Source organism: Rhineura floridana, chromosome 8 (assembly GCF_030035675.1).
Source record: "Rhineura floridana isolate rRhiFlo1 chromosome 8, rRhiFlo1.hap2, whole genome shotgun sequence".
Taxonomy (NCBI): Eukaryota; Metazoa; Chordata; class Lepidosauria; order Squamata; family Rhineuridae; genus Rhineura; species Rhineura floridana.
This window is the reverse complement of record NC_084487.1, coordinates 112227467-112241157: the sequence shown is the minus strand read 5'-3', so window position 1 is coordinate 112241157 and position 13691 is coordinate 112227467. Positions and strand designations below refer to the sequence as shown.

Genomic DNA, 13691 nt, shown 5'->3' with positions numbered 1-13691 from the left:
AAAATTGGAAATGTACCCTATGATCCATAAAGGTTGGTGACCCCTGGATTATGCCAATACATGCTGACCCATAGTGTTATTGACAAATCAACATACCATAGAATTACACTGTTTCTGGTACTGCAGCAACTGCCAGGATGGTGAGGCTTAGCACACTGACTCATGGTCCATGAGTCTGCAGAGGACAAGGGAGGACTTTGCACCTTCCCTGACAATTATCAGTGCATCCTCCAAGGATTTCCCACTTTTAGAATTAGATCTTTACATGGAGATAAACTGTGGCATGGCATGAAATGGTTTAATTGCGAAATAACTTGGTGAAATTATACACTTTCTCTAAACAATATTTTTCATGAAGAACTCACAGAATACTGTTGTAAGCCTGAAGTTCATTGTCTGTAATCACTTTATAGCTGTATCACAACAAATAATGAGCTGTTATTCATGTGTTGTATGGAATCCAGATATCTTCTCACCATAGTACTCCTGTTGTAACTATGACAGATTTCCAGCAGCATTCAAACCACAATATTTTGCAGCATGGAAAATATCTTCCCTCCCTCAATTAGTACTTGCATTGCTGTTCTGAGCGGTGCAAGAAATATGGTTGACAATGGGTATGATATCTCAATAGATCAGTAAGAACTGTCTCTGTCCTTCACTCTCTATGTAATTTGGGGAATATTTGTTTTTCTTATTTGAACCTTAACTTGTAAAAAATTGTCAGTGGTTGTCTAGCACCCAAATATCCTACAGCAGTGCAGTAGCACTCATCTAATCCTAGTTTGTGTGTGTGTGTGTGTTTAAAGGTCAAAGTGGTACAAGGTTATGCTCTCCAACCAGAATTATCTCATGTCCTTGGTCCACTAGCCAGAGACAATGCTGAAGCATTCATGTAGCTCAGATGGAAAGATACAAACTGCAGCATGTCTCTACCCCATCTATAACAGTACTCTCTCTCATCAATAACATAGGCTAAGATAGTGGAATGCTAGACCTGGATTAGTTCTAACATAATGCTATCAGTAAAATATTGTCTGGAATAGTTCTAAGAAGTCATACTGACCACACTGGAGACAATCAGGAGGCTAGTTACAAAAATATAGTTGCCTATTTCAAATCTGATTAATAAAAACCATGATAATTAAACAGCTTACTGAAGAAGACCATTTTACTCCAATTAAGCAATGAAATTCATGAAACGGCCTGTTATACATTGTTAAAATGACATGGAAATGTTTAGCCAAATTGAGGTCATAATGGAAATAATGACATACTGAAAAGGGACAGGACTAAGTGATCCTTATTCATTCTTTCTACCAGTTTTTAAAATTCCTAGCTGTTCCCAATAATGCTACATTGTGTTAGAAAAATAAGACACTTTGTGTAAGAGATTAGCTGTGTCTATTATTTTCTTGCAAAAAGTCAGAAGGAGCTGAACGATGACTTATCAAACGAACATATTCCACGTAAAAATGTTAACTACTACTATACATTCTTAACAATATGGAATTAACTACTGGTACAACACAACATGTAATGAAATAGGTTTCTAACTGAAAACGTTAATACTCTTAGAAACAGAAATGTATAATTGGATAATTTTAATTTAATGTAATGACTCCTTATTGTACATCTTATGTTCTATTTTGTGTACAATATTGGGCAGTGATTTGAAAAGGTGGCATATAAACAGAATAAATACATCAAGACAATACTGTTCACCCATTGTGACAACTGTGTAGAATGAGCACATGGTGGGAAAGTAGGAATGGCAGCAGCTCACGGCCATTAACTGGAAAGAGAATATGATGTTGCTTACGTGCAAAGGGTCAGATGTGCGGAGTTCTGATCACCTATGATTGTAAACTAGCAAAATTGAGGAAAGGGCAAAAAACACAGGTTCTTAGGCTATAAACAGTTACATAGTGCATTTGAGAAAGGGTTGAATCTAGCTTCCCCTCCCCCCCCCGGTGCCCTAAAAAGATCTCCTGAGGGTCATGGAAACCTGCTGAATGTGGCACAGCAGAAACAAGGGGGAATCCCTGAAAATCAAGCAGAGGCACTTTGACAAGCAGAATTCTCACTCATGAAAAGTGCCTCCACCTGTACAAGAATGTAAGAAGAAATTAAAAGAGTTCTTTGAATATAATTTATATAAAGGAACAAGTGAAAATATTGTTTGGGATACAAGTAAGGCATTTATGAGGGGATACTTTATTAAATGTAACTCTGAATTAAAAAAAAAGAAACAACAGAAAATGCAATTAATTTTGGAAGAAATAAAACAAAAAGAGGAAGAATTGAAAAAGAATCCAGCTAAAGTTTCTATTGTAAATCAAATTAAAATGTTACAGAAGCAAGTATCAATGTTGACAGTCAGAGAAATTGAAAGGAAATTAAATTTTGCTAAACAAAGGACTTTTGAATTTGCAAATAAACCTGGGAAATGGTTAGCATACAAGTTAAGAAAAGAACGTCAAAAAAACATTATTTTAAAGATACAAGAAGGAGACGAGATGCTCACAGATAATGTAAAAATTAAAAAGATTTTCCATCAATATTACTCAACATTATACAAGTGTCAAGAAATTCCATCTGAAAAAATAGAAGAGTACTTATCCAAACAGAATTTGCCTAAAATTACAGATTTTCAGAGACAAGTTATTAATGGCCCTATTACGTCAAGAGAGATATCTGAAGCTATAAATAAAATTAAATTAGGAAAGGCACCAGGACCAGATGGGTTATCTGCAATGTATTATAAATGTTTGGAGGAAGAACTCTTGTTACCCCTACAGTCTACAATGAATTCTATTTTGCAAGAGGGAAAGATACCCGATAGTTGGAAAAATGCTAATATAACATTAATACCTAAAGAGGACCAAGATTTAACTAAAACAAAAAATTATCGGCCAATATCTCTATTGAACAATGACTATAAAATTTTTACAATGATCTTGGCTGAAAGATTGAAAATAATATTGCAACAATTTATTCAGGAAGATCAATCAGGGTTTCTACCTAAAAGACAATTACGTGACAACGTCAGGAATGTTTTGAATGTGTTGGAATATTTAGAACAACGAAATGATAAACAAGCAGCTTTGATTTTTTTAGATGCTGAAAAAGCGTTTGATAATTTGAATTGGAAATTTATGTTCCAGGTTTTGGAGCAAATGGATTTTGGAGACAACTTTATAAAATGGATTAGATCGATTTATACATCACAGAAGGCCCAGATAATTGTTAATGGAGACTTAACGGATTCATGTGAAATACAAAAGGGTACAAGACAGGGATGTCCATTATCTCCCCTTTTATTTATTTTGGTTTTAGAAGTGCTGCTTAGAGATATAAGGCAAGATAAAAGGATTTCGGGTTTGAAAATAAAAAAAGAAGAATATAAATTGAGAGCATTTGCTGATGATTTGATAATTGTATTAGAAAACCCTTTGGAAGGAATTCATATATTGATGGATAAATTAAAAGAATTTGGACCGTTAGCAGGATTTAAGATCAACAATCAAAAAACAAAGATGTTGGTGAAAAATTTAACTTTAAGTGAACAGAAAGAGTTAATGGACAAGACAGATTTTACAATAGAAAAAAAGTTGAAGTATCTAGGTATTATTATGACAAATAAAAACTCAAAGTTGTTCCATAACAACTATGAAAAATTATGGACAGAGATTAAGAAAGACTTGCTAAGATGGGATAAATTACAACTGTCATTAATGGGTAGAATATCTGTGATAAAAATGAATGTATTACCGAGAATGATGTTTTTGTTCCAAACAATACCTGTAATATCCTCTGATTTACCTTTTAAACAATGGCAAAAAGATATTTCTAAATTTGTATGGCAAGGAAAAAAACCAAGAGTTAAATTTAAATTACTTCAAGATGCTAAAGAAAGAGGAGGACTGGGATTACCAAATTTGAGACTTTATTTTGCTGCCTGCTGTTTAGTCTGGATAAAGGAATGGATTTTATTGAGGAATAAAAGACTATTGGATTTGGAAGGCCATAACTTGAAGTGGGGATGGCACGGATATCTATGGTATGACAAAGTAAAAGTAAACGTAGACTTTAACAATCATTTTATAAGACGTCCTCTGTTGAAAATATGGAATAGATATAAACCAAGGTTTTTTTCGAAAATACCATTATGTGTCTCAAGTCAAGAAGCGTTTTATAGAAGAGAAATGACTGGAAAAGAGAAATGGTTAACTTATCAAGATCTATTAGAAAATGTACATGGAGAATACACAATGAAAGAGAGAGAACAACTGATAAAGGAAGGATATAGTTTTCATTGGTTTGCTTATTTACAATTGTTAGAAAGATATAAAATGGATAAGAAAATGTATGGGTTTGAAATAAGTAAATCTGATTTTGAAATAGGTTTGTGTACAAATGATGAAAACATAATTGCGAAAATGTATAAACTTTTACTGAAAATGGATATGGAGGAAGAACAAGTAAAAGAGTGCATGGTAAAGTGGGCAAAAAATTTTGGTTATAACATACAAATGGATCAATGGGAAAATATGTGGAAAAAAGGCTTGAAATTTACATTATGTTATAATCTTAAAGAAAATTTTTATAAAATGATGTACCGTTGGTACATGACTCCAGAAAAGCTGTCAAAAATGTATAGTAATGTCTCTAATGTTTGTTGGAAATGTAATCAACAAGAAGGATCTTTTTATCATATGTGGTGGTCATGTAAAAAGGCAAAATTATTCTGGGCACAGATAGGCAGGAAGATGCAAAAAATTTTAAAAATAAATATTCAGTCAAAACCAGAATTTTTTTTATTGGGCTTTATGGATAAACAAATAGAAAAGAAATATGGAAGAATAATATTATATATGATTACGGCAGCAAGATTATTATATGCACAAAAGTGGAAAATGGAATCAATACCAACAATGGAAGAATGGCTATTGAAATTAATGGACTTAGTAGAAATGGATAAATTGACGTGTTTACTTAGAGAAAAATCGACAGATACATTCCTTAAGGATTGGAAGCCTCTCTTAGACTTTTTGTCAAAAGATCAAAATAAAATGATGATACTGGGATTTGATGATTAATTAAGACAGCTTATGGAGAAAAGGGACTATGTATGTATATATATTAAGGGACAGGTTTGATGTATATTATATACTTATAGCTGATTTGTGACAAATCGGAAGTCAACCATTTTATTTTCATTTTTTGTTGTAATATTGTTATGTTTTTTCTTACTTTGTTTTGTTTGTTTTTGGAAAAATTTGAATAAAAATTATATAAAAAAAAAATGAAAAGTGCCTCCACCTGATTTTTAGGGACCCCCCCTTTCCCCTCAGTCCTCACACCACCACACCCCATTCAGCAGGGCTCCTTGACCCTCAGGAGAAGCTTCTTGCTATGCTCAGGAGGCTGCTGACAGGAAGAGGGGACCATGCAAAGGGTGAATACAGTCCTGATGCCCCATCAGGCTTTCATTCTGTACAGTTTGGCCAATGTGTATGCAATGTACAGGAAGAAAGAACTTACACATATTTCCAGGAACTCCTGGTATGTGGGGCAACAACACATGCCACTTCAGGATGGCCTATCTAATCAACATAATCTAGGGCTACTTTACTCTTAAGACACACAAAAATAAAGGGGATACAAGCTTGCCTAGGTTTGTGCCGATTTGTGATCACAGGCTATTGCCATGCCAGGGGCTCTGTATAGCATGAATGGGTCTCACAATCTCCCTCCCTTTCTTTTTCCCCAGCTGCATGGGGATTAGTTGGAGCTGTGCATTTATTCAATCAGCAACAGCTGTAAAAAGGATAAGGAATGCCCTAACCACTCTGGAGGGCCAGCTCCAGAGGTAACAAGGGCGCAACTGGCATCATCTATTTCCAAGGCGTTGCTGAAAAGAGAGATCTCAGCTGCTGGGAGCCAGTAAGTGTGTTGTGTTGCTGTTTCTAAGAGGACCCAGGACAGGCAACAGTGGTGGTGAACCTTGTCATGGCACTGGGGCCTTGGCAGCTGCCCAAGGATGTCAGGTGCTGATGTTAGGCATGCTGCCTTAGTAATATCTACAGTAGAGGAAGTCAGTTATACAGTGTTTGGGGCTGGTTTACATCAATCTTGTTATCCACATTCTAGATACTGATTGCCATCATTGCCAAAAAGTTCATATGGTTGTTCTACTGAATTTATAAAAGTTTTGCATTAACTAATTCCAGTAACAGAGACAAGAATGTAGAACATTTACTATGCATTTCAGCATGCAAGACATCTTCCCATGGAAGTGTACATGGCAAGCCTCACCATAGATTTCTGTTAGACATTTTATTCCACCCTCATGCTTATTCTTTAGTCACTGTGTGTTTTAAAAACCACATGTGATATCCAGTGCTCTTAGTACAAGAGCACAGCACACTATTTTGTGTGTGTGTAGGTAGTGGTTTGTTGAGATTTGTTGTAAATGTATCAACAAACAAGTAAAACAATAATCAAAGTACAATAAAATGTCGCTCTATATAAAACAGAAAAAGAGTACAGTCAGCAACAGAAGCTTTATATATAAAATAGAAAGAATACCAGAAAGCAGAACAATAGAATTAAAAAGCAGGTTACACATCCCACCAAAAAGAAGTTAATGATGAGAGTGGTCTCACTTCTGCCCCATCTTTGATAGCATAATATAAAAAGGGGTATTATATTGGAGTAAATTTATCAGAGGATGTCTCCCCCCAAGCTATTTTTCACTCTTGAGTTAATTTTTCATCTAGTGAAAGTTGCCAAAGCCTGGTAAACCATTTTTTTTATTGATAAATGTTCATCCCTTCCAATATTTGGCTATTTCAAGCCTCGCTGTAAGTAGGAATCTGGATAGGAGAAACATCTGAGTTTTAGGAACAATGGAACCCCCTTTAAGGAAAAGAAGTGCAAAGGCCGGGTCCAGGATAATTCCAGCTTTAAGAACTTTACTAACAATTTGAAAAACATCACTCCAGAATTGTCTCGCTTTATTACAGTCCCACCATAATTGTAGGAAACAGCCATGGATCGGGCATCCTCTCCAGCACAGAGGGGAGAGGGAGGAGCTGATGTAGTTCAGTTTGACCAGAGTGAGGTGCCACCAATGTAATTTTCAAAGCATTTTCTTTGATGAGGGCTGAGGCAGCTCTTGAGTGTGGGCCTATCCATATATCACTCCATTCCTCTTCTGAGTACAGCACACTGTCACATCTTTTCTTTTTTTACAAAATGTTAATAGTTAATTTAAGGCACTGTGCCTGTTTTATAGAATGGGTTTATTGCTAAAACCAAAAGGCATGCCCCTGGTTCATGAAACTGAATGAAATGAGAATTTGATAGAAGTGCCTGAGAATGCTGGCATGGCTGAAATTTCCCACTGTGTTTTGGGAGTACAACCAGTCATGAGCACAGGCCTCCAGACTCTCATTCCAACACTGTAGTTTAGTTTGTAATACACAGTGCTTTACTTTCGTGTCTGTAGCCTGCTAGTTTTGATATGAAGCCGATAGGATTTTATATTATAGTGTCTTGTGTTTTAATTTCATGCCAGTCTCAATCACAGCAATCCATTGAAAGGTAACTATGTTTCATTGTCAGTTCAGTTTCAACCTTTTCTAGCTAGTGGTCAATATCTTTATTTGGCTACACTTTCCAGTATTTGAACAGAAAAATGGCTCATAAATTTTATAAAAAGAAAGAATTTAAGAACTTACTAATTTTGCTTCCTGTTAGACAAAGTTAAAGACCCAGAAACAAAAAACCCTGCACAAACCGAAAGAAGAAACAGAAGAATATCCAAAAGGTTGCTGAAAAAACAAGGGCTTAGAAAAAAAAAGGCTAAAGCATTTGACCTTGCCACTCTCTCTCAAGGCTGTTCTCTTTTCCCCCCCTTCAGGACAAACAAGTTCACTTTATAAATTAAAGTCACTAAGCAAACCTTTTAATGAGTCCTTCAAAACAATGAATATCTGCCAGAGTACTTTGACAATGATCCTTGAGACTGGCATGTTTTGTGTATATTACTGGCCAATCCTCAAAGGGATTTAACACATAACTTGAGGAAAGCAGCAGCCAATACAATGGCCAGGGAATAACACTGGTTAGTTTTTCAGGAATGGCACTGGTTGTATGGCATTGGTTGTCCTTGTGTGGTAGGAGCATGTTGCGCCCCCTTTAGCAACGGGAATATCACAGCCAGACACAGGTTTATGGGTGACATAGGGCCACAAATTTATTGAGTAGAGCAAGTAAAGAGGGGTTGGCATGGCAGTAGGGCAAGGATCCGCTTCATTCCAGCAGCCCATGCTGGAGGAATGCTGAATCAACCAACTACCCTTGGGAGTTGGCCCACTTTAGACCCAAGTGGGGTGTGAACCCAAGGCACCTGTGGTCCCACTGACCAACCAGTAGGAGGGGTTGTGAGCTGGATGAGGTGGCGCCCCTCCGAAGCTAGGGGCATGGCAATCGTGTACCCCACTGGACTCCTTAGGAGAGTCCCTCTTATGATTGATCCTGCCCAATGCCATTTCCACCTAAAGTTGTGACAGAGGTGGATGAATGCCTAACAACCACTGAGGGATAGGCGAACCACTGAGGGATAGGCAAAAAAACCCTGCTCAACCATGGGGCCAGATTCGTTGAGAGGAAAAATTCCTATCCAACCCTGTCAACCAGCAACCCAGTTAAACACAGTGATGCCCTAAGACCGAGGGAGGGTGGGTAAGCTGGCACATGAAGAAAAAGGCCAGCTCCCAGGAGATTGGGGCCTTTAAAGGCCCGGGTCTGGCTCCACCCCTTGGCTGCTCTTGTGAGACTGGCCAGGATTGTGTGTGATCTCATGAGAGCTGGGCCATGGATGAGAGGATTCTAACTCCTCCCTCCCGTCGCTGCCTGGGGCGTGCTCCACCCCACAATTAGCACCCTGTGTGGAGGCTCAAGGCTTGGCTTCCAGTGAGCAAAACGTTCATTTGATTCCTTCTCACTTCCCCATTCCCAAAATTACATCCACAGCTTCTCCTTTGAATAGACTAATAAAAATGCCAATTACGTCAGATCTGGGAAAGTGACACATTTTTACACTGAGACGTGCTCTGTGACATTGTTTGGATTCTAGCTGTTTATTATGTAAAAACCTTGAAAGGGAGTCTTAGGAATTCTGTTTAAAATATTTGTGAGAACAAGATAATGGAAAAAATCTAAAATTCCATGAACATCAAGAATATAACACCAATAATATACAGTAATGTGCTTAGATAACTATGCAAGAGTTTTCTCATTAGCTTTATTTCAGTTTGCATGCTCTTTGACAAAATGATTTCCTACATCTTATGTTAGGTTGCAGTTGTGATAGATCAATGCAATTTTCACAATAGGTACTTAAAGTTGTTTTGTTTTCAATTTCCTATAACTGTGAATCAACTGAAAATGATATCCACCATGCTGACAGAAAGGAAAGTAAGAGTACATTACCTCATCCAGGCACTGAAATGCAGGACATGTATGCACTTCAATGGAACCTTCATCCTGAATATTAATTGTTGGTGCAATGGCATAAATAGGATCCTCAGGACTCTCTGGTTCCAATTCAGGTTCAGATTTTGGTTCTGACTCAGTGGAAATTAAACTCTCTTCTTCAGAATCACTCATTTTACCTTTCCAAAATTCTGCAAAAGAGCAAAAATCCACACGTAAATTGTGATTGTTTGATAATTTATGCAAAATAAATTAGAAATTGAGAATTAGGATAAATCATGCAATAAGATTATATATAACAATAATAGGAAGCATCTGGAAAAAGGTGAGAGGAACGTGCAAGGGATAATTATATATATTCAATATTTGTGCATGGCTGGAAAAAAATTTTGTTAATGAATGAACAATTGAAATACTTTAACCATGCACTACTAAAACTAGAAAAACAAGGGATTACTGTACCAAGTGCCTGTCTCTAAATGCAGGGGGGAAAGTTGCGAGCAATATCAATGACTGCCATAGTTAAGTCACAAATCAATCTCAAAACTAACCTACTTCCCTATCCCAGCAGTGCAGCTGGAAACTATCCTTAGAAATATCATATGGAATGCCAGTGCTGACCCTATTCCAGAAATCAATGCAGATTTTAAACTTGCAGGACCTTCCAGTTGTCAGGAATCAGGACAAAGTTAAGTTTTGTTGAATAATTCCTCAGATACTGAAGAATTTGTGTTGACCAATAACCAGGGCTTAGTAATTACTATGTTTCAGGGTTAATTTTTTCTGCTTGTCCCTCACTGGGATTGTGGAGTTCCAAACTGATCTGAAATTAAATCAATGAATTTACCATTAAACTTTTCCAAGTATACTTAAATAGGAATGCAGATCAATCACAGCAGCATAAATTAGTTTATTTACAGAGCATACCACACCAATTTAAGATAAGGATGTAATATAGGTACATCTGTGTGTATTTTTCTTTTTAAAAGAATGCCATGGTCTATGGGTCAGCAAAATCTTTGAAGGCTACAAGTGTAAGCTGGCCTCTAGTACTATTTGGAGTTTCTTCAAGGACATTCTGCTTTATAGAGAGCTTTCAGCAGCTGCAATTGCTTATGAATTCAAAAAAGCAAAACAAAAACTAACCCTGATGATGCCTCCTACAGAAATCAAAACATTATGTACAGTAATCAGCTGCAAGCAGCGTAAAGGTTATACATTACATAAACATGTGCATATGGTAATAAAAAGAACATTTAAATCCATATAGTATTATTTAAAGTTACTATATATTTATTTCAATAGCACCTGTATTGACATTTTGATAATTTCAGAGGCTCGGGAAAAGGTTTGTATCCAAAACACACCTCTCTCATCACAAATGCTGTTCTATGTACATGCAAAGCAAGTACAATCTTTGGATTGCCTACTAAGTATTTGGGGTGGTATCCAATTAAGTAGTTCTATTAGTGCAAGGATTTCTGTTTGTGCAATGGCACTTCCCCTCTCTCTTCTCTTCCCACATGCCCTCCTCAAATCTGCTCAGTAGGGTTGCAGGAACTTCCAGAACAGATTTAGGGGATCCACACGGCAAGGACAGGAAGAAGTTCCACTGAGCAGCCAGAAGTCCTTGAACTAACAGAGCTACTTCAGTAGATACCCCCCCTTTGATGTCCAATCTGTGGCTTGGATACTATGCATGACAGAGGCAGCAGAGGACTGGGGCATGACTGGAGAAGAGGAGATGGTCCATGGCCTTGTTCATCTCTCTTGCCTCACATTGCTACCTTTTCCATGGCCAGTTGACTAAGGAAGAAAACTACAAGCTATTGGTTGTGATAACTGCTCAAGACCAGAAGATGATAGGCTATATGCAACACGTCATTTTATATGCTAATTGCCAAGTAAGGGCATATCCATAGCCAAGTGTTTTTATAGTCATCCCATCTCCCTGGAAATTCTCAGAACTGTAGTTCTGTGATGGGAGCATGGGCTTTGTAACAGAAATATAGACTCTTTACCTAACTACAAATCTACAATTCCTTTTTATGTCTGTTCAGAAGTCCCACTGTATGTCCCACTGAACTCACTAGGATTTGCTCCTGTCCCAACTAAAGTTGTAGTTGCATACATACTTACCTGGAAGCAAGTTTCATTGAACTCATGGGACTTGCTTCTGAGTAGACATGCATAGGATTGAGCTATTAAAGTAGCAAATAAAAGCTTGACAAGTATTATTGTATATATTTCAATTTTTCTGAAAAAAATCTGGGGGCTGTTAAATCTCTGTATTTGAACGTTAACTGTTAATAAATAGTTGACTTTATTAGTATATCGTTTCCCCTGATCAGCAATAGTAATTTGTGAATAAAAAAGGATTTTGCTAGGGTTGCCAGGTTCAGGGCCTGAGACTGATTCTGTATCTTTAGGAGAAGAGAAAGTCAGCCAAGTGCAGGTGTTCTTGCAACCCCGTAATGAGGAAAAACCACAAGGTGGAATTCTCCCTTCCCCCTCCACAACTTTTAAAGATACAGAAGACCTCTTGGTGGTCTTCTGTATCTTTAAAAGTTGTGCAGGGGGAAGGGAGAATTCCACCTTGTGGTTTTTCCCATTACAGTGTTCCAAGAACACCTGCACTTGGCTGACTTTCTCTTCTCCTAAAGATACAGGATCAGGATCAGGCCCTGAGCCTGGCAACCCTAGATTTTGCACATGCTACGTGGAGGAAAAGCTCTGAGTTTAGTACCTGGAATTAGATTTTTTATAAAACCCAAACCATCCTACATGCAAATAGTGCATGCAATGATTTGACAGTGTTGCTCACTTAAAGGAGTCAAATTATTCCCCATTCCCCTGTATACACACCCATATACCCACCCTTACACACGTTACCAAGAAATCTAGAAATGGACAGTGGAGGTGACTGTTGAACTTTATAGACCCTGTGTTAAATCTTTAAGCTTTATGTTTAGAAACTCAAATACAGAAAAATGCAAGTGGAGTATATAACACTTTTCCATACTAATAGAAAGCACTTATGCCATTTTTTAAAAAACAAATCGAGACTTGTAGGTCGTCATGTTTGGCATGACTTTGTTTTAAAAGCCTCATAAAACTCTTTAAGGTTGGTCTTTTTTGAAATGGTTGTCAAAGAGAGTAAAAAACACCTCAAGTTCCTCTAAATATTTAATGCAACATCACTCTCATACTGAAAGGAAAAGAATGTTAGATTCCAAACAATGTAGTATATTAAATAAAGATGTTCTTTTCTTTTTCAGGAACTTAAGCCTGAATTAGAAACACGTCTCCACATTATTTAGACATGAAAAGAAAGGGCAGGTTGGAGGACCCTAAATCATACTTCACTCTTAAGGTTTCTAATTTGATTTTAATTTGAAAACAAAACTTTAAGTAATCATGCAATAACTATTCAGGACCATGAACGTGAAAATCACAAAAACCTAAGAGGAACTTAGGTTGAACAAAAGTGTAGACTGCCAAGTTCACCATTCCGTTGCCAACAATACCTCCCCCCTGTTAATTGGCCCCAATATTTTCCAATCTTCATAGGTATACTACCCATGACCATGGAGGTTCCATTTAGCTATAATGACTAATACAGACGCATCACTTCCCTGCTCCTGTTCCAAGATTCTGGAACATACAAGAACTTATTATGCCTGCGGGATTGAAGAACGCACAGCACATCTGCCTGGCTGGTGTGCTGGCGGACAATAAAGGAAAATTAGGAAGAAACAGCAACATTTCTTGGTAGCAATTAAAGTATGTTTACATTTCCTGGTAGCAACCAAAGTGTGCTTCCTAAGAAAATGGAAACTGGACACAAATACTTCAGTGAAACAATAGTTCAAACAAATAAGGAAGTGTGCAGTATAATCCTCTGCATGATTACTCAGAAGTAAGCCCCACTGTACTCACTGGGACTTACTCCATGGTGCATGTGCACAGAATTGCAGCCTACATATGACAATGCAAAAGCTCAACTACCAGTATTGGAAAGCAAGGAGAATAAGATTAACACTGTATTTGCAACCTGAGATACCATTATTTCTGACTTGGACAACACTACATATAAATAGAGTGTGCTAATTAGGATGACCAGATGAAAAAGCAGTTTTAGATAGATTAGACAGATTAGACAGATTAGAAAGAAAGAAAGAAAG

At 37.2% G+C, this 13691-nt stretch overlaps 1 protein-coding gene across 1 annotated transcript in view; it reads right to left on the bottom strand.

The window, feature by feature from the left end:
* CCDC146 (coiled-coil domain containing 146) overlaps nt 1–13691 on the bottom strand; it is a 112260-nt gene that overhangs the window by 92492 nt on the left and 6077 nt on the right. The window contains exon 2 of the mRNA XM_061582099.1: nt 9505–9698. Within this exon, the coding sequence (XP_061438083.1) occupies nt 9505–9681 (177 nt within the window). The 5' untranslated portion in view covers nt 9682–9698. The remainder of the gene's footprint in view (nt 1–9504; nt 9699–13691) is intronic.